Consider the following 20,760-nt stretch of genomic DNA (forward strand, 5'->3'; position numbering starts at 1 on the left):
TTGAATACTCATCCAATTTATGTGGATTCATATTTCCCGCGGACACAGAGGATCAGCAACAGGTTGTTGCTGCATCCAATAGGCCTCCTCTGGCCCTGGTGCCAGACAGTCCTAGTGCAGTGGGAGGACGGAGAAATTTCTGCTGCAGCAAGCTGGCAGTGCCTCTCTGAAGACTGGCTAGTTAGTCCTGGCTGAACTAGCAGAGTTTGTGCACAAGCAAAGTGACAAAGTGTCCGAGCAAGTTACACTCTTTAGACGGGAAGAAGACCGCTTCGTTCCCGATATAGCGCTAGTTCTGAATACTGAGATTTAGCTGTCGACAGTTCTGACCGTAGTTCACTCGTTGATCAGGCGAGCATTCACAGTGGGTTACCGGCGGTTCACGAGGCTTGCTGCTGGGCTAACCTCGGGTGGATCCTTTGGTTACACGCGGGCAACCTCCGGTCTTGACTCTTCGAACAAAGTAAAGTCCTGGCACTCAGACACACTGGCCGTCATGTGATTGTCCGAGCTGAGTCTGAGAATGTCCTGGAGGGGCACCTTCTGGGCCCTGTGCTGCCTGTTTTATCTGGAGGAACTACAGTCGTTCATTGGTTGAAAGTTTCGCGGGCATTTGAGACCTACGTGGAGTTACCCTACCCTACCAGTTCCTGATTGGCTGATCAAGGTGGAGGATGAGTAACAATGCTCTCTGTCCTTAGGGTTGTAAACACCTTGGGATGCGACTCTCACTTGGAATCTCCCATACAGAAAGGCGCCAGAGATGACCATTCATTAGGGTGGCTGGAGAATCTCAGCCCTGGAAGTTGTTCCTTATCAGGAAACTCTTATCAGACAGAAAAACACCTTAAATCTGAACCACATGGAATGGCCTCTGTGTCCAGCACCACTGAGATGAGGGAGAGAGAGACTGGCAAGGAAGCAGCAAGCTTAATCCCTGTATTATTAATAAGCCTTACCGCTACACAAGCAATGGGCATTTCAAGCGTGGGCATGCCCATGAAACACCCTGGACTTGATGCGTGTCCATTGCAGAGCACACACAGACTAAAAACGTGCTCACACTAGGGCCAGTTTTCCCTTGTGCCAATTAACCTTCCAGTATGTCTGTGGGACGTAACCATATCAGCCGGAGGAAACCCGAACACGGTGAACAGAACAACTCCAAGCAGATAGCACACCAGGTCTGGAATTGAGCCCAGCCCTGTGAGGTAGCAGTGCTAACCACTGTGCCCCTGTCACACCATAATATATATTCTACATTTTGTAATAAACATTGTGAGTAATATATAAAGAATACTGACTAAACATATTAGAGAATACGGATGTCACACATAGCCAAAACATTTCTTGTACTTTGCAGTTAACCTTTACTTGTACCTTTGCAGTACATACATGCGATGTAGCTCCACATTTCTTCAATTGTGGAGCTGCATCACATGCATTTGCTGCAAAGGTAATGTTGCTTCCTTTAAAGTAGAATTCATGATTTTCACCCAAAAACCTGAAACTTTTTTTCTAGGAATTTCATCCCATTTATTTCCCTAATCACAAACAAGTATGAAAAACTTGCAACCACAACCATCATTCATGTAGTAATGTCAGAAAATAACGATTCTCACCCTCAGCAGTGTTTTAGTCAAAACAGTAAGTGAAGCACCACTACTATTCAGTGCTGATTGCCAATTAGTAGTGACCTACATAATCCATAAGTCCATTGTCTAAGCACTTTATTCAATACTGGGTTACAGGCGTACCAGAGCCTATGTGTACAAGTAACGTGTAAAGCAGGATACACCCTGGACAGTGGGAGATAACTGGAGCACCCACTCAAACACGGGGAGAACATACGAATTTCACATAGATAGCACCCCAGGTATTGATCCCAGGGACCCAGTGCAGAGAGGCAGCAATGTTAACCACTGTGCCACCATACTGCCCAACCTGCATAATGTAATAATTAAACTTTTGGGAAGCATTTTCTTCACAGCTTAATAAGGTGTATAACGCTGCCCTAGGCTAGGACTGTTAGCTCTTCATTTTCTCATCTATGGACAGCATGTTTGCTCCATTGTACTTTTTGGATAATCCGTCTGTATAAACCTATGCACATTTTGCACATATTCTATTGTTTTTACAGTGACTATGATCATCACATTTTGCACACACACCTATGTATTTTTTATTTATTTATTTTTATTTATTTTGTTGTCTTTTGTTTTATAACTATTCTGATGTCTGTTTTTGCTTGTCTTGGGCTGGACTGCTGTAACACATCAATTTCCCTACGGGATTAATAAAGTATTATCTTTCTATCTAATAATGTTTAATTATTCCACCAAGAAATAAATAACTAACTAATTAATGCATGCAAATGTAGGTATTTAGAATAGCTAAGATCAATAGATCAAAATACCCAAATTATGTTAAGTGCAAATTGATGTCCAGCAATATTGGAGTGTACTGAAAAGGACCTCTGTTTCTTTGCAGGTCCTGAAGAGAATGATTAAGTGCTGTTCTCTGCTAAACTGTCACACTCAGGTATGAACCACACTCCCAGTCATCCTGACACTCAAGCTTAAAAAACATTCTTTGCAAAAACACTTAGTGCTTTATATGGAGATAAACTTATAAATATCAAAACTAGATATTTATGTAATGTAAAAAGATAAAAAATGAGTATTCATTTTCTAAAATCAGCAAGTTTAAATTCTACGTCTAAAAGTAAGGAGAGGGGCATTATTGCTGTAGATTGTTTTAGCATAACCCATGCATTGGAAGTCTTATGGTGGGTTCCTTTCATATTCTGGAGGTTTGCATGAAATACAGATACAAATTGTTTTTCATCTAAAAAATTGTATCCTTTTTTTAAGGTTGCAGTACTTTGCCAGTTCCTCAGAGAAGTGGATTATATGACTGCTTTTAAAGCCTTGCAGGAGCAGAGCAGGTACAGTATTCTCAGAATTGTTTTGGCACAGGCAGTTTGCGTTTTGGAGGGCAAAATTAATCTTCTGCAATTCTGCTTTCTTCTAGCCATGATGCTATGGACTCCTTTTATGACTACATCTGGGATATGACAATCCTTGAATATTTGACTTGTATCCTTTGTGTGCCCAGCACAGCAGGAGCAGGAGAAAAGGTTACCTTTGTAAGACAGTGTTTTTTGATGAGGGGTATATATACCTTTCTTCCAATGTGTATAGAGTTGTGAATATGAAGTCATTCTGAGTGACGTATGTTAGTGTTAATGTAGTTAAAATACAAACTTTTATGTTTAATTTGTACTATTTTATTCTAGTATTTGAATAAATAAAAGCTGTTTTTTGTTTTAATATTAGTTTCATCCGAATGTTGACAGCTTCAAAGCAAAAGGCTTTTGTAATGAGAACATGCTATTCAAGTCTCTCCTTTCTCAAAGTTCTAAAACTCCTCCATTTTTATTAAACATGATCTGTGAGAAGCTTCAGTATCTCTTACAAGCATTGAACGTTTTGAACTCTGACCTTATTTCATTCAGAGGTGAAAAACCCCATCATGGCAACACAATGCCTCTGGTATGGCTCAGTTATTAAAGGTTGAGCTCTGTAATCATGGTTTCAGGCATTGGTCTTGTCACTAAGCTAACCATGATGGGGATTCCCAAAGTGGCAGTACAAAAGTATTGACTGCATTTTTGCAGGAATGTGATTCTGTTGGCACTGAACTTCCAGTATGAGACTGTGTGCCCGTGTTAGAAGAGTGGCTCAAAGTTGGGATGGAGTATGCTGTTTACACATCCTCTTCTACCCCCTTTGCAGTCATAGAATTTATAAACAGAAAGCCAAGATATGAAACCACTCAATTAGCTATTTCAAATAGGGTGGTATATAAAAATAATTGGCAATTCTCAATTTTTAAAATAATGAAACATTAGCACTTTAACATTTACATTATCTGTAGAACTTTTCTTTGTCAAGTTGTCAATAAAGTCTGATAGGATTCATGGTTTGAAATTCAGTGTCCTGTAGGTGACTTGGTCCCTATTTTTTCTGCCTTTGCAAGTTATTTTAATAAGTGCTATAGTTCTTCCTTGACCATAGATCAAGACATTCATCATAAAAGAGGAGAGAATGAAAAAAGACAAATAGCTGTAAGTAGAAAATCATCGGGATCTGATCCTTTCTGTGTAATATATGTGACTGTTAACACATAAAAAGGATACAAACGAGGCCATTTCAGGTTACAAATGAGGCTTCACCATTCAGGTGAAGAAGGCTCCACAGCTGAAACGTTGTGTTTCTGTTCTTCTCTTTTCAACATGGATTCAATCTTTACCTGTTCCTTTGCAGCCTACGCATGCTGACGCAGCTACCTACTTGAAATTAATACTGTTTAGACTTTTCTTAATTTTATACTGTATATTACATATATAAATGAATATAAAAAATAAAGTAGCACTGTTTAACAAAGCAAAATTACTCTACCAGATATATAAAAAGTTTATTATAACAACTTGTTGTGAACGCAATGTGCTTTTTTCAGGTTTGCATCATATATTTTGTCTTAATTTTAGTTAAGACAACAAATAATTTCAGCAACAGGTAATCAGGAAAAAATTTTACTTTAGATTTTGATTATGAAAAATATATTTCACACATACTGTACTTTAAAGCCATACAGTATCATACTGTATTTACTGTAGGTAGGTATGTCCCTATTCAGGCCATAAAGGCCCATGGGGAATGGGGGACAAGGGCCACCATTTTTCTTACCAATAGGCCAGCCTATTACCCCCGGAAGGATTAACCCTCGGTACTCATATGGAAAGCAGGCTGAGTGGACCTGGGAGCCGTCTGAAAGGAATTAGAGCAAGCTACATCGCTTGCCCCTATCTGGGATTGAACCCGGGACGTTCCAGTCAGGAGCTAGACGCCCTTGCCATCTGAGCTACCACGGCTCATATTTACTGTATATACAGTATATTTATCCGGTATACTGATCATACTGGAGTTCATTGACTTGATCACTGTAACGTCACCAAGCTGACAATACGTGTATGACTCGCAATATTAGGCAATAGAATTGCAATTATATGTACCATTGTATTAACACTTACAGCAGATACAAATTTTAAAACAAATCTGATATATTTTACAATGTTATTAACCCTACTGTATTTTACACCTGCATGTGAGATCACGGTGTACCCAGTAGGTGTTTTCTTTTGGTTATTTTGAGGGTGTAAAGATTCAGTAAGCAATAAGTAGGATAACTTTGGTAAATATTTGTTAAATATGTTAACAAAAGTCTGGATTTTCAGTTTCACGAGGCAATATTAAATTGTATCCAGTTGGGAATTATCTGCATGAAGTTTGCCCCTCTACAAAACATTACAATGACCCCCTAAATTTGTTTGTGTTCCATTTGTGCTGGTTTGTGCCATTAAAAGTAGTCTTTTGTTTCCCTATAGCGCTTTATTTTTCACCTTACTAGAAGTCTAGCTGTTGGATTGTGTGTGCTGAGACTGTTAGGATCTTGTTGGTTGTCCAGATAATGTTGTAGAGTTGGGCAAGTATTTTTTTTCTTCCAGGAAGAGAGTTAGTGTGTGCCCTAGTGTAGTACATATTTTAGGTGCCTCCCAGTGCCCCCCACCTTGTGTAGTGCCCATATAGTTTTGTTTTAATGTAACAGTGTATTACTGTGATCTTTATCTTGCAAGTTTTTAAAACTTCTGTAATAACTATTCTTGCACATACACTTTGTACTCCCCTAGACGTAACCATAGTAGGGATGTAACATACCTTGTTGTGCTCATGCACTTGGGCTTGTTTAGTTTTTAGTGGTCCTTTGTATTACAGGTGCTGTGTAGGGATAATTGGTGGTGTGTCCATCAGGGCATTGATTTTACAGGATTTTACTCTGCGCCACACTTTGGGGCAGTTTGAGAAATGTTGCAAGGCAGATATTGTGATAGCAGGTTTCTTTAGTCTCTTGGTTTTCCAGTATGCTAGGACGGAAGAGAGAAAGTCTACCTTGCTGAGTAAGTAAGCAGAGATATAGCTTTTACCTCCCCCTGATGCAAAAGCTGGGGATGCGGATGTTGCTCAGGTGGATGTGGGGGCTGATATAAAAGCCTTGCCATCCCCAGGCTTAGTGCCCGTGTACTGCTTGGAAAGTAGCTAATTCTGACAAACTTAAACAGCTAATTTTGCTTGAAGAATTTCAGAACTGTCTGCATGACCGTATTGTAACTTTATTTATTATTGAGTGTAAAGTTACCTTGCTCTGCTGTAATGAATTTGTGTTAACACATAAGTATGTGTTTAACTTCTGTTCAACCCTTGTCTCAGTGAAATGATAAAAACTCTACAGTTCCTACATCTTCTGTGACATCCAATCTAAATTCAAGGTCTGTTTCATTGACAGTCATTTTTATGCAAAATATCTTAGACCAGTGTGCTTGCTTATTAAACTTTGAGATCCTGACTGATTTGACTTTTTGTCTCATTTAGCTGGAACAGTAATAGCTGGAACTATTACTTTAGTTAACAGTAATAAGATTAATCGTATTGAAAGGCACTGTTTTATTCTCTGACACAAACAAGTGTCATATAACATGATACAGACACACTCTTGGTGAGGTACTGGAGAGACTTCAGAAGCACTCAACTTTTGGTGAAGTGTGAATTTAGGAAGGCGACCATGACTTATTAGAGTAAACAGGTGGATCAAGGTCAAATTTGCCCTGTTGTTGCTAAAGTGGCTGCAATTGTTAATTTTACTGTACCCACCACTAGAGTTGATCATAAATTCTTATTTTTCAAAGGAATTCAATAAAAATCAGGTACATTTATTCAATTGAAAACATGCAAAATGCAAACATTTTTGATTTGGTTTCACTTTGTGGCATTAAACAACTGGAGATTGTCAGCTGCATTATCTTGCTCATCTCTGCAACACTGCACCCTTTATAATGATTTGATAGTTCATGCCTCCCAATTACTTTCTCAGTCTGTCCGGGGGCTTGGGGGAATGGATACTGTTACTATGAGCAAATAATGAAAATTGTAAATAAAATTGCAATTCTAATTTAAATTAAATAGAACAAAAAGTTGCTTTATATCAGTTACTGCTCAGACTGGACATTTATGCAGAAGCATTAAAAATGTAACAAAGTTAATGAAGGAATAATTCAAACTTGAAAGTGGTAGTAAAAAAAATGTTTTTGGATTATTTACTTTCAGACGTTTTTAAGTTGATGTACAACTTTATAATAAATCTTGCCCTTTATTAATTGAATAAACTGAATTGTCTTTGGAAAAAATATGCCAGTGTGTAGTGATACAGCCTTTTTGTTTTCAGATAAAAGCGATTGGACAGACTGAGCTGAATGCCAGTAACCCTGAGGAAGTGCTGCAGCTTGCTGCCCAGAAAAGGAAAAAGAAGTTTCTTCAGGCTATGGCAAAGTTATATTTTTAGAGAGCATGTAATGAGTACAGAAAAAAAGCTACTGTATACATATTTTATTACACATTAGAAAATAAACATTAAAACGTACAATTCTGTCATTGTTTTATGTACATGTATACATATTTACAGTCAAGTGAATTAGCATTTCTTATAACATGTGTAGTAGGTCAACATGACTAATTTTGCTAGCCTTGAAACAAGTAACAATTTATAGTGCAGCTAAACCAAGTCATAAACTAGAAGTCCTGAGAGGGTTGTTGATGTAATGAAAATACTTTAAGTTTAGAGGGCAAAATTCCATGCCCATCACATTATCGCTGTAGGCAAGGGTTGACGAGATACAGGTATCAAACCCAAACCTATACCTGTACTTTCCATTAAATATGTGCTAGTGGCAATGATATTAAGTTAAAAAAAGTTATTTAGTTGTTAATATAGATTAACACTGGATGTAGGACTAATAACATTTATAATAACAAAAAAGATAAATACCCTTAACAGTCTTGCACATTTTTTACAAAAATCAAGTCTTCCAGGAATTACATTTCTGCACAAGAATGTTCAGCTAAAAATTGCATGAGTGTGGCTGGTGTACAAAGAATAGTTACAGCATCAATGTACTATATATCCCTGTACAAGGAAGTGAATTAATCTCATCATGACAGTTAACCTCAACATATAAGAATCCTAAATGCACTTTCACAGTTAAGATGTACTTATCATACTACTTTAAATATTCCTTTAAAAGCTCGAGAAATACTGCACCAAGTTAATGCAACGCTAACCCACAATTACGTACCTACTTATGATCTTTTGTTACAAAAAAAGACCATATATTTACCATTGATGTAGTTTTGGTAAAGAATTTCACACGTCAACCCAGTCTGATTTTCAGTACAGCATAAATACATTAAAATTCACAATAAATCCATGAAGTATTGTATACAACCTCAACAGAATATGTTTCTTTTTAAATAAAAGTGTTCTGGGATTTTCTTTATTAACAATCACAAATTTGACAAATCCTCGTTATTCCCTTGAGAGCTCCTTATTTAGTATGTAGCTGGCTTTTCTGTGCTCTTTGGTGGAGTCAGGATTCCTCCCACTGACACTGGTGATAATCGTCCTAGATTCTCTTGCAGCTTTTGGTGAGCTACATTCTGAAAAGAGTAAAACATTTGTATATACATATTTCCTGTTAACCATTACATCATATCTCTGCCCTAATCATCTTGCTTCAAAAACAATAGTAGATTTAATTAAATAGCATGCTTACAGTAGCTCTCATTATCATCCTGTTTTAAGATAAGATAAGATAAGATCACTTTATTAGCCATATACAATTTCTTGCATTAGGAATTAGTCTTTTCGCATACCCCAGCTTGCTCTCCATGAGACACACAGACAGGGAGAGAAGCTTGGGGTCAGAGCGCAGGGTCAGCCACAGTACAGCGCCCCTGGAGCAGCTGGGGTTAAGGGCCTTGCTCAGGAGCCCAACAGAGTAGGATTCCTCTGCCGGCTGCAGGATTTGAACCGGCAACCTTGCAGCCACAGGCGCAGATCCTTAGCCACAGAGCCACCGCTCCGCCCATTAACACAGTAAATGTTTTATCACATTTACTGTGTTACTCAATAGTTTTTGTATGAGAGCCAGCACAAGCCCTATTGATGACATTCTACGGTGCTAACTGGTCCAGTCCTGGGTCTTTCAGTGTCTGTTTTCAGCAGGTTTTATAGACCTCTAAATATGCAAACCTTTATAGCTGGAAAAATGTGTCAAACTGGTTCAACAAAAGTCACTTGGTACGTTCAGTTCTAAACTGAAATGATTATGTATAGAGGAAGCAAGACTCCAGGACTTGGCACCCCTACTTGCAGTGTGATGCAGCGGTTCATAATGCCCATTGCTTCTGGTTTCCTTAAATATACACATAAACAAAACCTTAAATCAAACAGTATTTTCATTCAATGGCCATTTTTCTACAATACACTAATAAGAGCTACCAAAGAACACTCTCGGCTCCATAGATCAGGTCAACTGCAACCCACAAGAAACATTCTGTTTTCGCTAAGAAGTTCTTATTCTAAGAACAAGATAGTCCTTAATCTGCATTCTGTAGTTCGAATTGTAGCAATTAGCTACAATGCAAAATACACCGCAGAATAAACAGAATGAAGTACAGAATTACACTGAAGGCGCTGCAGTGAGCACACAGGACGGAATGCAAGTGCAGAGCCTTGAGAGAAAAAGTCACCTCTAGATCAATGTTCAATGCTAAAATTAATAAAGCTTGCGGTCGAGAGGTAACGCAGAGCCAGCAATCTGACTGCTCTATAGAGCTTGATGTTTGATGTTGGTGTATTGGGGAATTGTGCCCTAAATAAGAGGATCAATCAGGCACGTGAGGGACAATCAGATTGACGGGCAATCAGTCATGGGCATGTTGTGCCCTTTTGACCTTAAGTAATACAATTGTATAAATAATGCCCAAATGTTTTTATGCTTGCCCTATTATAATTTTAATTTTGTAGCACTTACTAGTAATGGGGCTGTTTGTTTAATGAAAAACTATAAAAACACTTGCTTTTAAGTTGCCAACTACCTTAATAATATGACTTTTAAATATACTCATGTCTGATCCCCAATTTTGATTGACTTTTTAATTAATTTTCAGGGCAATAGGTTTAGCTGTGAAAACTTCCAATTTCCAGTTTAGCCAAATAAGTCAAGGGCCTTCAGAACGTTCTTGGCATTCGAAGCCTTAACAAATCTCATTTACCAATATGGCCAATACTTACCAACATAGCTAGGTAATCTCTGTGTGTCTGGATGTTGTGCCTGTCCTCTGCAGAGACCTTTCTGAAACCTTTCAGTTGTGCTGGGGGACCCTCTCTGACAGTCATCGCAAAGGGAGCCATCCAATTCACACAGCTTGAAATACTGTTCCACGTTAAGCCTTAAAAATACAAAAGCATTTTCTAAGCAAACTGCGATTCTGACCGGAAGACCAAATGGCCTTCTTTTGTTTATTTTGGCCAGGCCAATCCTTGTATTCTAAGAAAAACTAGATAAGGGAATTAAAATGCATTATTCTGTAGTTTGAGTTGTAGCAATTACAATTCCTGCCAAGACTTCACTTGGCATGAATTCTTTTTGGTCCACAGGCTGAAGCAATCAGACCTGAGGTTCTAAGAAAGTGATATTTACTTTCGACACTTTCCCCCAAATAATTAAGTGTTTTCATCAACAGAATCCAACACTGTCCTCTAAACTCCTGTGGAAAAACCAGACCTAATAACATGAGAAATGCTTTCTCTGATCATCTCCTGACAAATTTAGATGTTATTATTCACCTTTGTATTTACAGTACTGTTCCGCTTATCGCATTGTGTTAGAGCTCACAAAGCTTAATGTTAGCTAACCTACAATACATAATTTAGTTAAATTCAGAATATATGTAACTGACAATTAAAAATTTGCATTAATGCATTAATGAAAGTCAAGAAATATTGATTAAAAAATAGCACTAAAATAACAAAAAAAACATACCCGACACTTTTTGAACTACTTCAAATGAAGTATAGTGGTAAAATGCAGCTGCTGCCAATATCCCATACTGGTAGTCCAAAGAATTGATATCAAGTATACACAAATCTAAAAGCTAAAGAAAGAAAATTAAGAAAATTAACACATTAAAAAAACTAATGAAAAAAGGCAAAACTGCTGATTTTTTCTTAAAAATACACAATTAAGTATCATTGAAACTAGCATAATGTAACTTCAATTTAAACTAATGTAAAATTAAATTAACATACGTTATGTACATTCCCATTAAATGCAATATACATAACACATCAGTTGGTGTACTTCCTCAAAATGATCATTTGTATTTTATAAATGTAGAGACTGTTTCTACAGGTTAATTGGTAATGTAATGACTGATATAATTACCTGTGTGATCTGTATGAAAGTCTCCTGAGAAAACTGAGGTAGTAAAACATTAGGATCATCTGTCAAAGATTCCACCTGCATATACAGTTTCAGCCATGAGATGACAGTCTCAGGACAGAGATTCCAGTTGAGTGCCTGACAAAAAAAATAAGAAAATTAAGTTGTCATTCAGTAGTTTATATATATATATACACTGTATATGGCACAGCTATGCTCTGTATGAATGTAATAAAACGTATTTTTTGTATAAGCTGGAACTGCTTCAAGGATCCATTTTAATTTTAAAAATACTTAAGCTCAGAGCCTTTATCCCTATTTGGAACACAATAAAACAACAGGACTTTGTTGCGGTTTAACATGACTTTTGTACTACCTTGTCCACTAACTTGCCATGTTTTTACAATTAACCAAATCCTCTACCAGTTCATACTTTTGATCTTTATGTCCACTGTAGGGTTTCCAAGATCTTTAGACACAATGTGGGTGTTACTAGATGATGATCATCATGATAGAGATAAATACACATTATGAACATTAAGAATTTAATCAATGGCTCCAGTAGTACTTTCTACTTTAATATTAATATTAGTAATAAAAATACAAATACCATAATTCTAAATAATTCTTTATTAGTACTTTCTACTTTAATAACTAGGTTTCTACTATTTTGTTGTTGTACAACAACATGAGAAGAAACATTTCTTTTTATATCAATTATATTCTTTAAAAACAAGATCACAGCAACTCAAGGTACATTGCAAAGTAAAAGAGCAGTCAATATTAAGTGTAGTCAAATTTAGTCAATCTGTCAGACAGAAACAATGTACTTCATTAATTTGTCCACACACATCCATAAAGCTAAAACATTTGGATCTAAATTAGTTAGTGTTAGTGTCAAACACCTATCTAGTGTCAACATGAGCATTTCTCTTCAAAACAAGAAAGGAAGTGAAATGTATACTGAGTTATACATATACAAACGGGAGGTTCTTGTTCCCATCAACCTTTAAGATCAGATTCGAGTTAAGTATTTGAACCTTATAAGAGAGCTTGCAATTGTGTTGTTTTTAGATTTCCTGTAAAAAGAATAAAGTTAAAAATGGCCTATCCAGACCATGGGTTAGTGGATGCATTGTTAGAACAAGGAGATAGGTTCCCATTCATTTTGTGTCTGGATTTATATTTAACTCTAGGTTGTATTCTGTTTAGTGGAGAAGGCAGGTTCATCTGTCTTTTTGGCATGTGTACTGTGTCATATACTTGGTAGCTGTCTTTTTTTAGGGTGGTCAGGACATTGGCCTCCAAGATAACTTGTTTGTAAATAGAGTAACTTGTATATTGTTTGCTGTATGTTTATGTTGTGTGTTGTTTAGTGTCCTTGTCACGATTAATATGTGTTTAAATTGGTGCACCTGATTTATTACTCTTTTCACCAAAGCTGTACTGGAAAACAAAGAAGTGCCTCTAATTATACCAACCACTCAGGTATGTTCCTGGCATAGTTTTTACAATTTGGGGGTTATGATTGTTAAAATAAATATCCGATTATCACACTTGATTATTTCTGTAATTCTCTATATTTTGTAAGAATAGATAAAAACATATGGGTACAATTTATGTAGATGACCACCACAGAGTTTTTTTTTTGCATAAAGAAGAAAGTGAAGTATCACTGTGAAGTGTAAAAAATATTTTTACACAGCAAAAAGCGTATACAAGTTAGAATTACCACTATACAAAGTCTTGTGCAGGATGTTCAGAGAACATTTGTACACCCCCGTCATTCTAATTAAATACGAAAGAGCATTGCTGCAATCAAGGAAAATTCACGTTATCTCTTAAGTACGAGACAATTATGTCATTAAAATGCAACAGTTATAATTGTGTTTACATTAGTTACAAATTGTAACATTTCATTATGAATAAACTCCAGTTAAATGCACATTCTGCAGTGCTGAACATGGTCATTAACACCAAACCCAAAGTTCAAGCTGAGTGGTTGGTGCTGTCATTGCACCATATTATACATAATATGTATAATCATAATTACAAGATACCACATGAAATTATTTTTCCCCTTGATGGGAGCGGAAAGTGTTACAGTTGTATAAAAATATCTGCAATTCTGCATTACTGGAACAAAAGTATATGTTTCAAATGCCCACTATACTATGTCCACTATGAGTACTTCAATGTAACCAGCACTGTTCTATTGGATTGATACAACAAATGGTACCTTAACTAATTAGTTGAATTAATTAAATGAGTTCTTTGTGGCTCTTTACATGCACATGTAATTGCTCATAGGATTCTCATATTGAGGTTAGTAACTACCATCATCAGAGCTCATGATCTGCTCGATCATCAGGCTAATTATCTTGCAAATTCTTTCAAAATAAATGTGCTGAAAGAATTTTTTTAAAAAAAATCACTGGCATCACAGTCCAAGTCGTTAGTGTTTTAGAATGATCAATGCAAATTTTTAAATTATTTAAATAAAACTGTACATATTTTTGGAAAGATATTTTGCAGAACCACATAAGACACTTACATGTAAGCACCAGTACCTAAAACTTTTTTTCTAATAGTTTGGTCTTCACTTAAATCAGGCATGATCTGATTTTGTCATGACATGATTAAATGTAAAAAAAATGATTACACACTATAACTGCAATATTTTTGTATATATTCTGATATAATTTTAAAAAATGTTTAACTGTGTAGTCTTAAAAACTTAAAAATGCAGGAGGTGGAATCAATAAAACGGACAAAGCAGACCACTTTACGATGGATGACTCCTATTCAATGTTGCATGCAAAACATGTTCTATCAGTATTTAAAGTTTTTCATTCCAACAAATATATTAGTAGTCACCTTTAACATGATCAGTTCCATGTCTACGATTTCATCCTCCAAACAGGCACCATCTGTGACATATGCAAACTCATGCAGCTTGGGAGGATAGATTTCCTAAAACAAAACACAAGACAAACACATTGTAAGATGACAAAAGGTGACGGGAGTGGCTGAAAAGGAGATGTACCCTAAAAACAGAGCAGAAAGACAATAATTCACACCATCAAGTACAGAAAAAACTAGATGATGAAAACTCTTAATTAGTGCACATTCCTTGCTAATGTTAAGTCTAAAGCTGGGTTATTTTGAACTTTTCTAAGGTTCTCTTCTAGACCTACAATAATTAAATCAAGTTATTTTGGTTCTCACAGTTATTTTAATAAAAATGTACGATTTTTCCAACATTAAAATATTAAGTGGGAGTGCAAGTGAATACTTGAATGTATCTAGCCATGCGTACATACCTTATTGACTATTGTATTTATATTCAGGTTACCAATATTTGAAAGTTGTCGTTTTTCTTTTTTAAAAATGAGACCAAATTCACTTTTTATTTAATACTTGTGGGATGGCAAAGAATCACACCTTTATTTTTAAAAAGATGCTTAAAACCTGTTCTTAAGCACCGCTTTTCAGCCTTATATTTTTACTCTAGGTTGTTACCTTGTTATAGGACTTTAAGCAATTTTTTAACACTGTTTTCCAATATTTGATGCAGCAGTAATACTTTTGCTTCATGGAGTTCATATCAAATGTACATTCTTGATTAAAAAAGTTATTTGAAAATCCTGTAATGTGTTTTAGCAATAGTTCATGATGGTTTATGTTAATGTATAGTGTGCAGTTATATAAACCATTTTAAAAATATGATTATTCAAGATTTAAATGCAGAAAGAACTGTAAGCTATGCAGAGAGCACACTGTACAGGCCCAACAACAATCTACATCCCTTCACATAAAATAACAGGGATTGTATCAAAATTACAGAAAAAAAGCTGTATGGGTTATGCTATGAAAGACATATACAAATGATTTCCAAAATCTGAGGAAGAAATTGTGGAAAAAAATGCAATACATTGCATGCAGTGAGTGATACCAGACATATGGCTGATGTACCATTAACTACCAACTAACACTTAAAACCAGCTTTGTACAGTGAAGGAGCCATTAATAAAACATGAGCAGCTACTGTTTTCTATACTGTAAAGAAGCACACACTATCAAACTTCAAACTCCATACTAGTATATCAATCTCCACCTAGTGTCTTGTCTCGTCTTGTCTTGTCTTCATGATCAGGAACAATATGTTGGCCTAAGACCACTATTAAGCACCAAACCATAAAACCAATGTGTATACACAAGACGTTGATGCCTTTATGGCAATATGTACCTCTTGTGTCAATTTGGGACATACTCACACCCAGGCCAATTTTCCCAAAAGCCAATTAATCTGCTCTCCTTGATGAAGGAGAAAAACCTCTACTACAAAAAAAAGAGAAGATTACCTCTATTTTGGAGGCAATGAAGAGGGAGGTAATGCCGATAAGCTGCAGCCTGTTCTTGTTGATGTTCTCTTGTGTCAGCATGAACCTGTCGAAAAAGTCTTGCGCCAAGTAGAACGTTTCTCGATGCAGAGTGTAAACTTCGCTTACCTGGAAACATTTTGTAAAAGATAAGTTGAATAATGAATTCAATATAAAAACTGCAAGCATTGTAAGTTAACATTTTGATAGAACTGAAAATAATAATAATAATGTACAGGAGGGACAGAAATAAGAAATGTACTGCAGTCTATAGTACAATGTGGCTGTACTGAGTTATCTTCACTCTACCGTTTTCATAGACTAAGAAAAGGCCTTTTGTTTAGTCTGCATCTCACTGATGTTGTGTATGAACAATAACAAAAATATCACTGATGTGGAAATTTGTTGAATGCTTTACTTAATGAATTGAGAACAAATTCTCACTTACATTGACAGCTGAGATTTATAATGGAATTTTTATTGTTTTTATGGGAGCATAAACTTTAAATGAAGTGCACTACTCAAAACACAAAAGCTGTGGAATTCAGATTCAGATTCACAACTTGCCAAACTAAATTTCGGAGAAACAACCACAATTGCATACTTCTGCCCAAAATGAGTTAGAGTGGTTACTGTAACACTTGGTCGCTCAAACAGGCTGCTCATTGCGCACCTCCAAAAGCCAGTCCAGCAGAATGGCCCTCATCTTTGGCTGCAGTCTTGGGTGCTGATGCAGGAAGCTCTTGTCATGGACGTATTTCAGCTCCTTGTTCAACATCTTAATCCACACATCCTCTGAACTCCCCCAGCTGTCAATCAAAACCCTCAACTTCATCACTTATCATATGAACACGGTAATAATAAGCATGTAGAAGTAAAAGGGTCTACAAACATTTGAAATAATAGTTCTACATAGCCTAGAACTTGACAAGGTTACTGCGCTCTACCATATGAGTGACATGCATATTCAAATATGATCTATACCTTTTAAGCAAGTTAGCATAGATACACATAAAGCAACATATGCGGTATTTGTTTTTAATCACATTTTAACAAGCCAAGTAATTAACTCCATGTTAAAAATTAGGACAAATAATAAATTTGGATGGATGCTGTGATTTCATATTTGTTTTTAATGTATGTGGTAGCAGGTGAGTTCTGAAGTAAGTTTAAAATTTCTAAGTACAAACAAATCAATAAAAACACCAAACAGGACATGGGATAGGAACCTTACACAAAGAGTTGGGGCAATTCTTTGTCTTGTTAAAGTGCAGTGAATTAAAAAAACTTATCATCACCATCACTAAAAAAAACAGAATGGCTACATTCACATCCTCAGGAAACTTCAACAACACAATGAAAAGCCCAAAAAATGTAATCTACCTGAGACATGGCAAAGGTGAAGGTTTTATGAAAAGATTTTTGAATCGGAACTGCTTGAAACTAGACAGGTCCTGAGTGGCCTCCAATTCCTTGTGTGGCGTTTCAATAAAGGTGCAAGGACTGATCTCTCCTGGTGCCCATCGATTCTGCAAAAGAGAACTTTTCAGTAAACACTGAACAGCAAGCAGCAGTGAACACAGACACGTATATAAAGTTGGTAAACATGCTGAGCTTCCTGATATGCTAAATAAACCTTTCCAAAAAGGTGCCCGAGACACATGCACATTAATTATAAATCAGCAGTCATTTAGGTCTTCATGGAGTTAAACGTGAAATTTACCCATAATCTTAAAATAACATCCCTTCATTTTATTTTCCATGAGCTTTGTTAATGGTGGCAAATGAACACAATTACCTTGCAAGTCGAAATTCAAAAATATAATAAAATAATTTGGCAGGAAAAACAGTCCAACAATATACAGTACTTAGTCGATTTTTTAAATATTCAAAAAAATAAACTCTGCATATGTAATACAGTGCTATTTCAATGTAATAATAAATGCAGCAACAAAGAATGCGATTAGGATTAGGCGGGTAAACTGGGCTGTAATGGGAGGGCCCAAACTGGAGTAGCTCTGATAGATACAGAGCCAAGGCGCATACAGCAACAGCGGCGTCTTGACACAATTACTCAGTAACACACTGTCAGATGCTCTGTGGCCTCCAAGAACTACCGCTGTTGACCGCAAACCTGCATTTAATATTCGAAAATTGTTTATTTCCCCCCCATTGTTCAATGTTAGGAAAACAAGCAAACACCCTGCATTTGTTCCGTTTACCTATTTGTAAGACAGCATTTTATCTCCTTATAGATGCTACAAAAATACATATTTCTATATTGACGCTGTCGATAAGTAAACCTCACAAGTCATAGGGAATACCTCACAAGCACAATGAACAATTTCCTTACCTGTATCGCATAACTTTGCCTTTTGATCGTAGCTTGTTCCGATTTCTTTTTGTTGCATTCCTTTTAAAACACAGAAGATGTACACTTACACACGCCTGAATGTTAAATGTATTAAATATTTTAATTCGATACTGCGGGCACTAACCTCCGGTTTTCTTTTTCTTGTAACCTTGGCAATAGGCGGACTTGTGATGTTTTCGTTTCTAGATTGTAAGCGGCCACTGCAAATTAAGAAGGTAAATCTAAAGTTTAGTATGTTTTAAGAACTATTTTAACAAACGTATTCATAAGAATAGAACATACGTAACCGTTAACAATATTGTAATTTTACCTGCGCCTTGACATCCTTGTAGTTACAAATCTTGCTTCTGGCACCAGTAAGGGAAAGAAAGAAATTACATTATTATAACAAACAACATGTGCAATATAGCACGTTTAGCAACAAAGTGTCTCCCTAAACAAACTTTCCGCTGAGTTTATAAACATTTTAAAGTAACTTCACGAGAGGATGTCTCATAAAAATTCTATCATACAATGCACACGTAGGCCGTCGCGGCGGTAAAGCAAGTGACGATTCTGTAAAAGAGCTCCAGACACTTGGAATAAAATTGCCTTATTCGTGTGAATATTCAACAATAATCACTAAGCCCTTTTCAATATTCAACCCTTAAAGCATCACAAATCCCCAAAATACCAGGAAAATAATCTCAATTGATATTTTTCACATTTTGTTAAAGTCAGCTCCGCGCCAATTTCTCTAAGCGGGTAGGAATACGACTGGACCTTTAGTCACGTTACTACCTTCCCTCCCGGCGTCAAAAACACACAAAAGGTACACGTCCATGTCTACAAACATATAGCAGATTTTGTTATTCTGTTAAACTAAGTTATAGCAATTACAATATAAAGTAAGCAATAACGTAAAAGTTATTTTACGTTTTGCTGATGCGGGTCATCAGTAGTTTCATTTCGCCACGTCCCTCCAAAAAGTAGCAAAATAGCTCACAAAATACAAGTGATGGGAATCCCCTCCCAAAAAACAGCAACCTAAACATCACAATAATTGTAAGCATTTCATATTTAAGACGTGTTTGAGTAAAGGCTTTCACGGCGTAGAAATCAATAATTTTGTTACTGTACATTATAACTAAGATACCTTCATCAAATTGCATAAAACGTCTACAATTAGCTTACTTTATGTTTTTTAACTGCCCGTTTTCCTGTATTAATAATAATCAAAATCATGCAAAAGTAAGCAATTATTTTTTAAGAAAAACATATCAACGATCATACAGCAAACCTTAAGCGGCAAGCCTTACCAGAAAATGAAGTGAACTCATCAGCTGGCGCCGGCGCCAAGTCTTATATCTACCAACATTCCCGGCTAGTGCGCATGTGTACCCCTGGATAATGTTGCATGTAACGTATGTTAACCTATACAAAATGTAAAGAAGTTACGCGATGTAGATATTAAAATGTTCTGTATTTATTTTTGCTTCCCGTAATAGTTATCAGATTTAAAAAATGAAACGTTAGTAAGCAATACAGCACAATACAGCATAACTCCTCCCTAAAAACGGGGGAGCGGGTGGAAAATATTTGTAGATAAGAGTGTTTTGCTACATTCAAGCGTTACCGATTTGCTTTTAATATGCTTTTATTCATTTATTTAAAAAAAAATAATCTGGATAGTATTTTTAATTTCTCGATGTTCTCTTTTGGCAATTAACCATCAGACCCACCCACTAGGCGGTGCTCAGCCGGATTGTAACCAATAGAAGCTAGGCTAGAGCGCACAACGTGCACACTTCTCAAAATGTAAACAGAGGCTTGCACGTGGTTTAGCGCCAAGTCAGCTGTATGAGAGGAGGCAACTTTATCGTCGGCTTTTCTTATTACATTTCTTTTGTTTTCATGTACTGGCGTTGCATACAAGATGACTTATGATAGTAGCGGCCAATATTTCTGTTGTTGCAAAGCTGCAAGTAAAAGAAAACGGCTAGTTGTTCGGTGGCCTAGACAAATTGATGAAGCAGGTCGTTGATAGTGAATTTCAAGGTATAGATCTGCGCAACACCGAATGAAAAATATTATAATACCAGATCAATATTATAGGCAACAAATGGTGCTGGTGAACAGAAGTTTAGACAAAAGTTTAATTCTAATCTTGCATTTCTGCTCTCCTATGTATAAATACTTCCTGGCTGCCCATAACTCTATACAAACATTTCTAGCACCCTTACAGCAGCTTCCCTGATTCATTGCTCATAAATGAGCGGAGTTATGACAGCGCAAATTCCTTAGCCAGGCAGGTTAGCTTCAAAGTATTAAGTACTGTATCTCTTTATATCCATCAGCTTATTTAGTTGTAATTCGAGTTTTACCGATTTCTGAATAAAGAATATAAGAACATAAGGAAGGTTGCAAATGAGCAGACGCCATTTTCATGTCAATTTTGCACTGCGGAGCAATGAACTTTGATACACATAAATGAGAATCTGGAGAACACATCCTGATGGACACACTAGACAGGCATTCCAACAGAAATAAAATATCCAACACACCGCCCAATGTGCATTGTCATTGTCCATAGGAATGTGTTGCCCTTCTGATCGGTTTGCAGGTGT

At 36.4% G+C, this 20,760-nt stretch overlaps 2 protein-coding genes across 3 annotated transcripts in view; one reads left to right on the top strand and one right to left on the bottom strand.

Moving 5' to 3' along the window:
* The window catches only part of ints8 (integrator complex subunit 8), a 42,915-nt gene extending 35,379 nt beyond the window's left edge, over positions 1-7,536 (top strand). For both annotated transcript variants that reach the window (XM_088929454.1, XM_088929455.1), the window contains exons 24-28: positions 2,491-2,541; positions 2,874-2,947; positions 3,034-3,098; positions 4,086-4,129; positions 7,342-7,536. In XM_088929454.1, the coding sequence (XP_088785580.1) occupies positions 2,491-2,541; positions 2,874-2,947; positions 3,034-3,098; positions 4,086-4,129; positions 7,342-7,458 (351 nt within the window). In that variant the 3' untranslated portion in view covers positions 7,459-7,536. The remainder of the gene's footprint in view (positions 1-2,490; positions 2,542-2,873; positions 2,948-3,033; positions 3,099-4,085; positions 4,130-7,341) is intronic.
* Positions 7,537-8,360: 824 nt separating this feature from the next.
* ccne2 (cyclin E2) lies at positions 8,361-19,418 on the bottom strand. The gene is made up of 12 exons (XM_088929456.1): positions 19,328-19,418; positions 18,465-18,501; positions 18,279-18,354; positions 18,134-18,193; positions 17,164-17,309; positions 16,454-16,589; positions 15,763-15,909; positions 14,276-14,371; positions 11,402-11,536; positions 11,000-11,111; positions 10,249-10,406; positions 8,361-8,609 (listed from the first exon to the last, which is right to left on the bottom strand). Exons 2-12 carry the CDS (start codon positions 18,476-18,478, stop codon positions 8,502-8,504), a joined length of 1,188 nt encoding a protein of 395 aa, XP_088785582.1. The 5' UTR covers positions 18,479-18,501; positions 19,328-19,418; the 3' UTR covers positions 8,361-8,501.
* Positions 19,419-20,760: the final 1,342 nt, after the last annotated feature.

The sequence above is a fragment of the Atractosteus spatula genome, chromosome 12 (genome assembly GCF_055471065.1).
Source record: "Atractosteus spatula isolate fAtrSpa1 chromosome 12, fAtrSpa1.hap1, whole genome shotgun sequence".
Classification (NCBI taxonomy): Eukaryota; Metazoa; Chordata; class Actinopteri; order Semionotiformes; family Lepisosteidae; genus Atractosteus; species Atractosteus spatula.

What these genes read in the sequence shown, in the direction of transcription:
- ccne2 (XM_088929456.1), bottom strand. An exon ending in CAAGAAAAAGAAAACCGGAG is followed by an intron (nt 18,194 to 18,278) that starts GTTAGTGCCCGC and finishes GTGTTTTAAAAG; the next exon opens with GAATGCAACAAAAAGAAATC. An exon ending in GGCAAAGTTATGCGATACAG is followed by an intron (nt 17,310 to 18,133) that starts GTAAGGAAATTG and finishes TCTCTTTTGCAG; the next exon opens with AATCGATGGGCACCAGGAGA.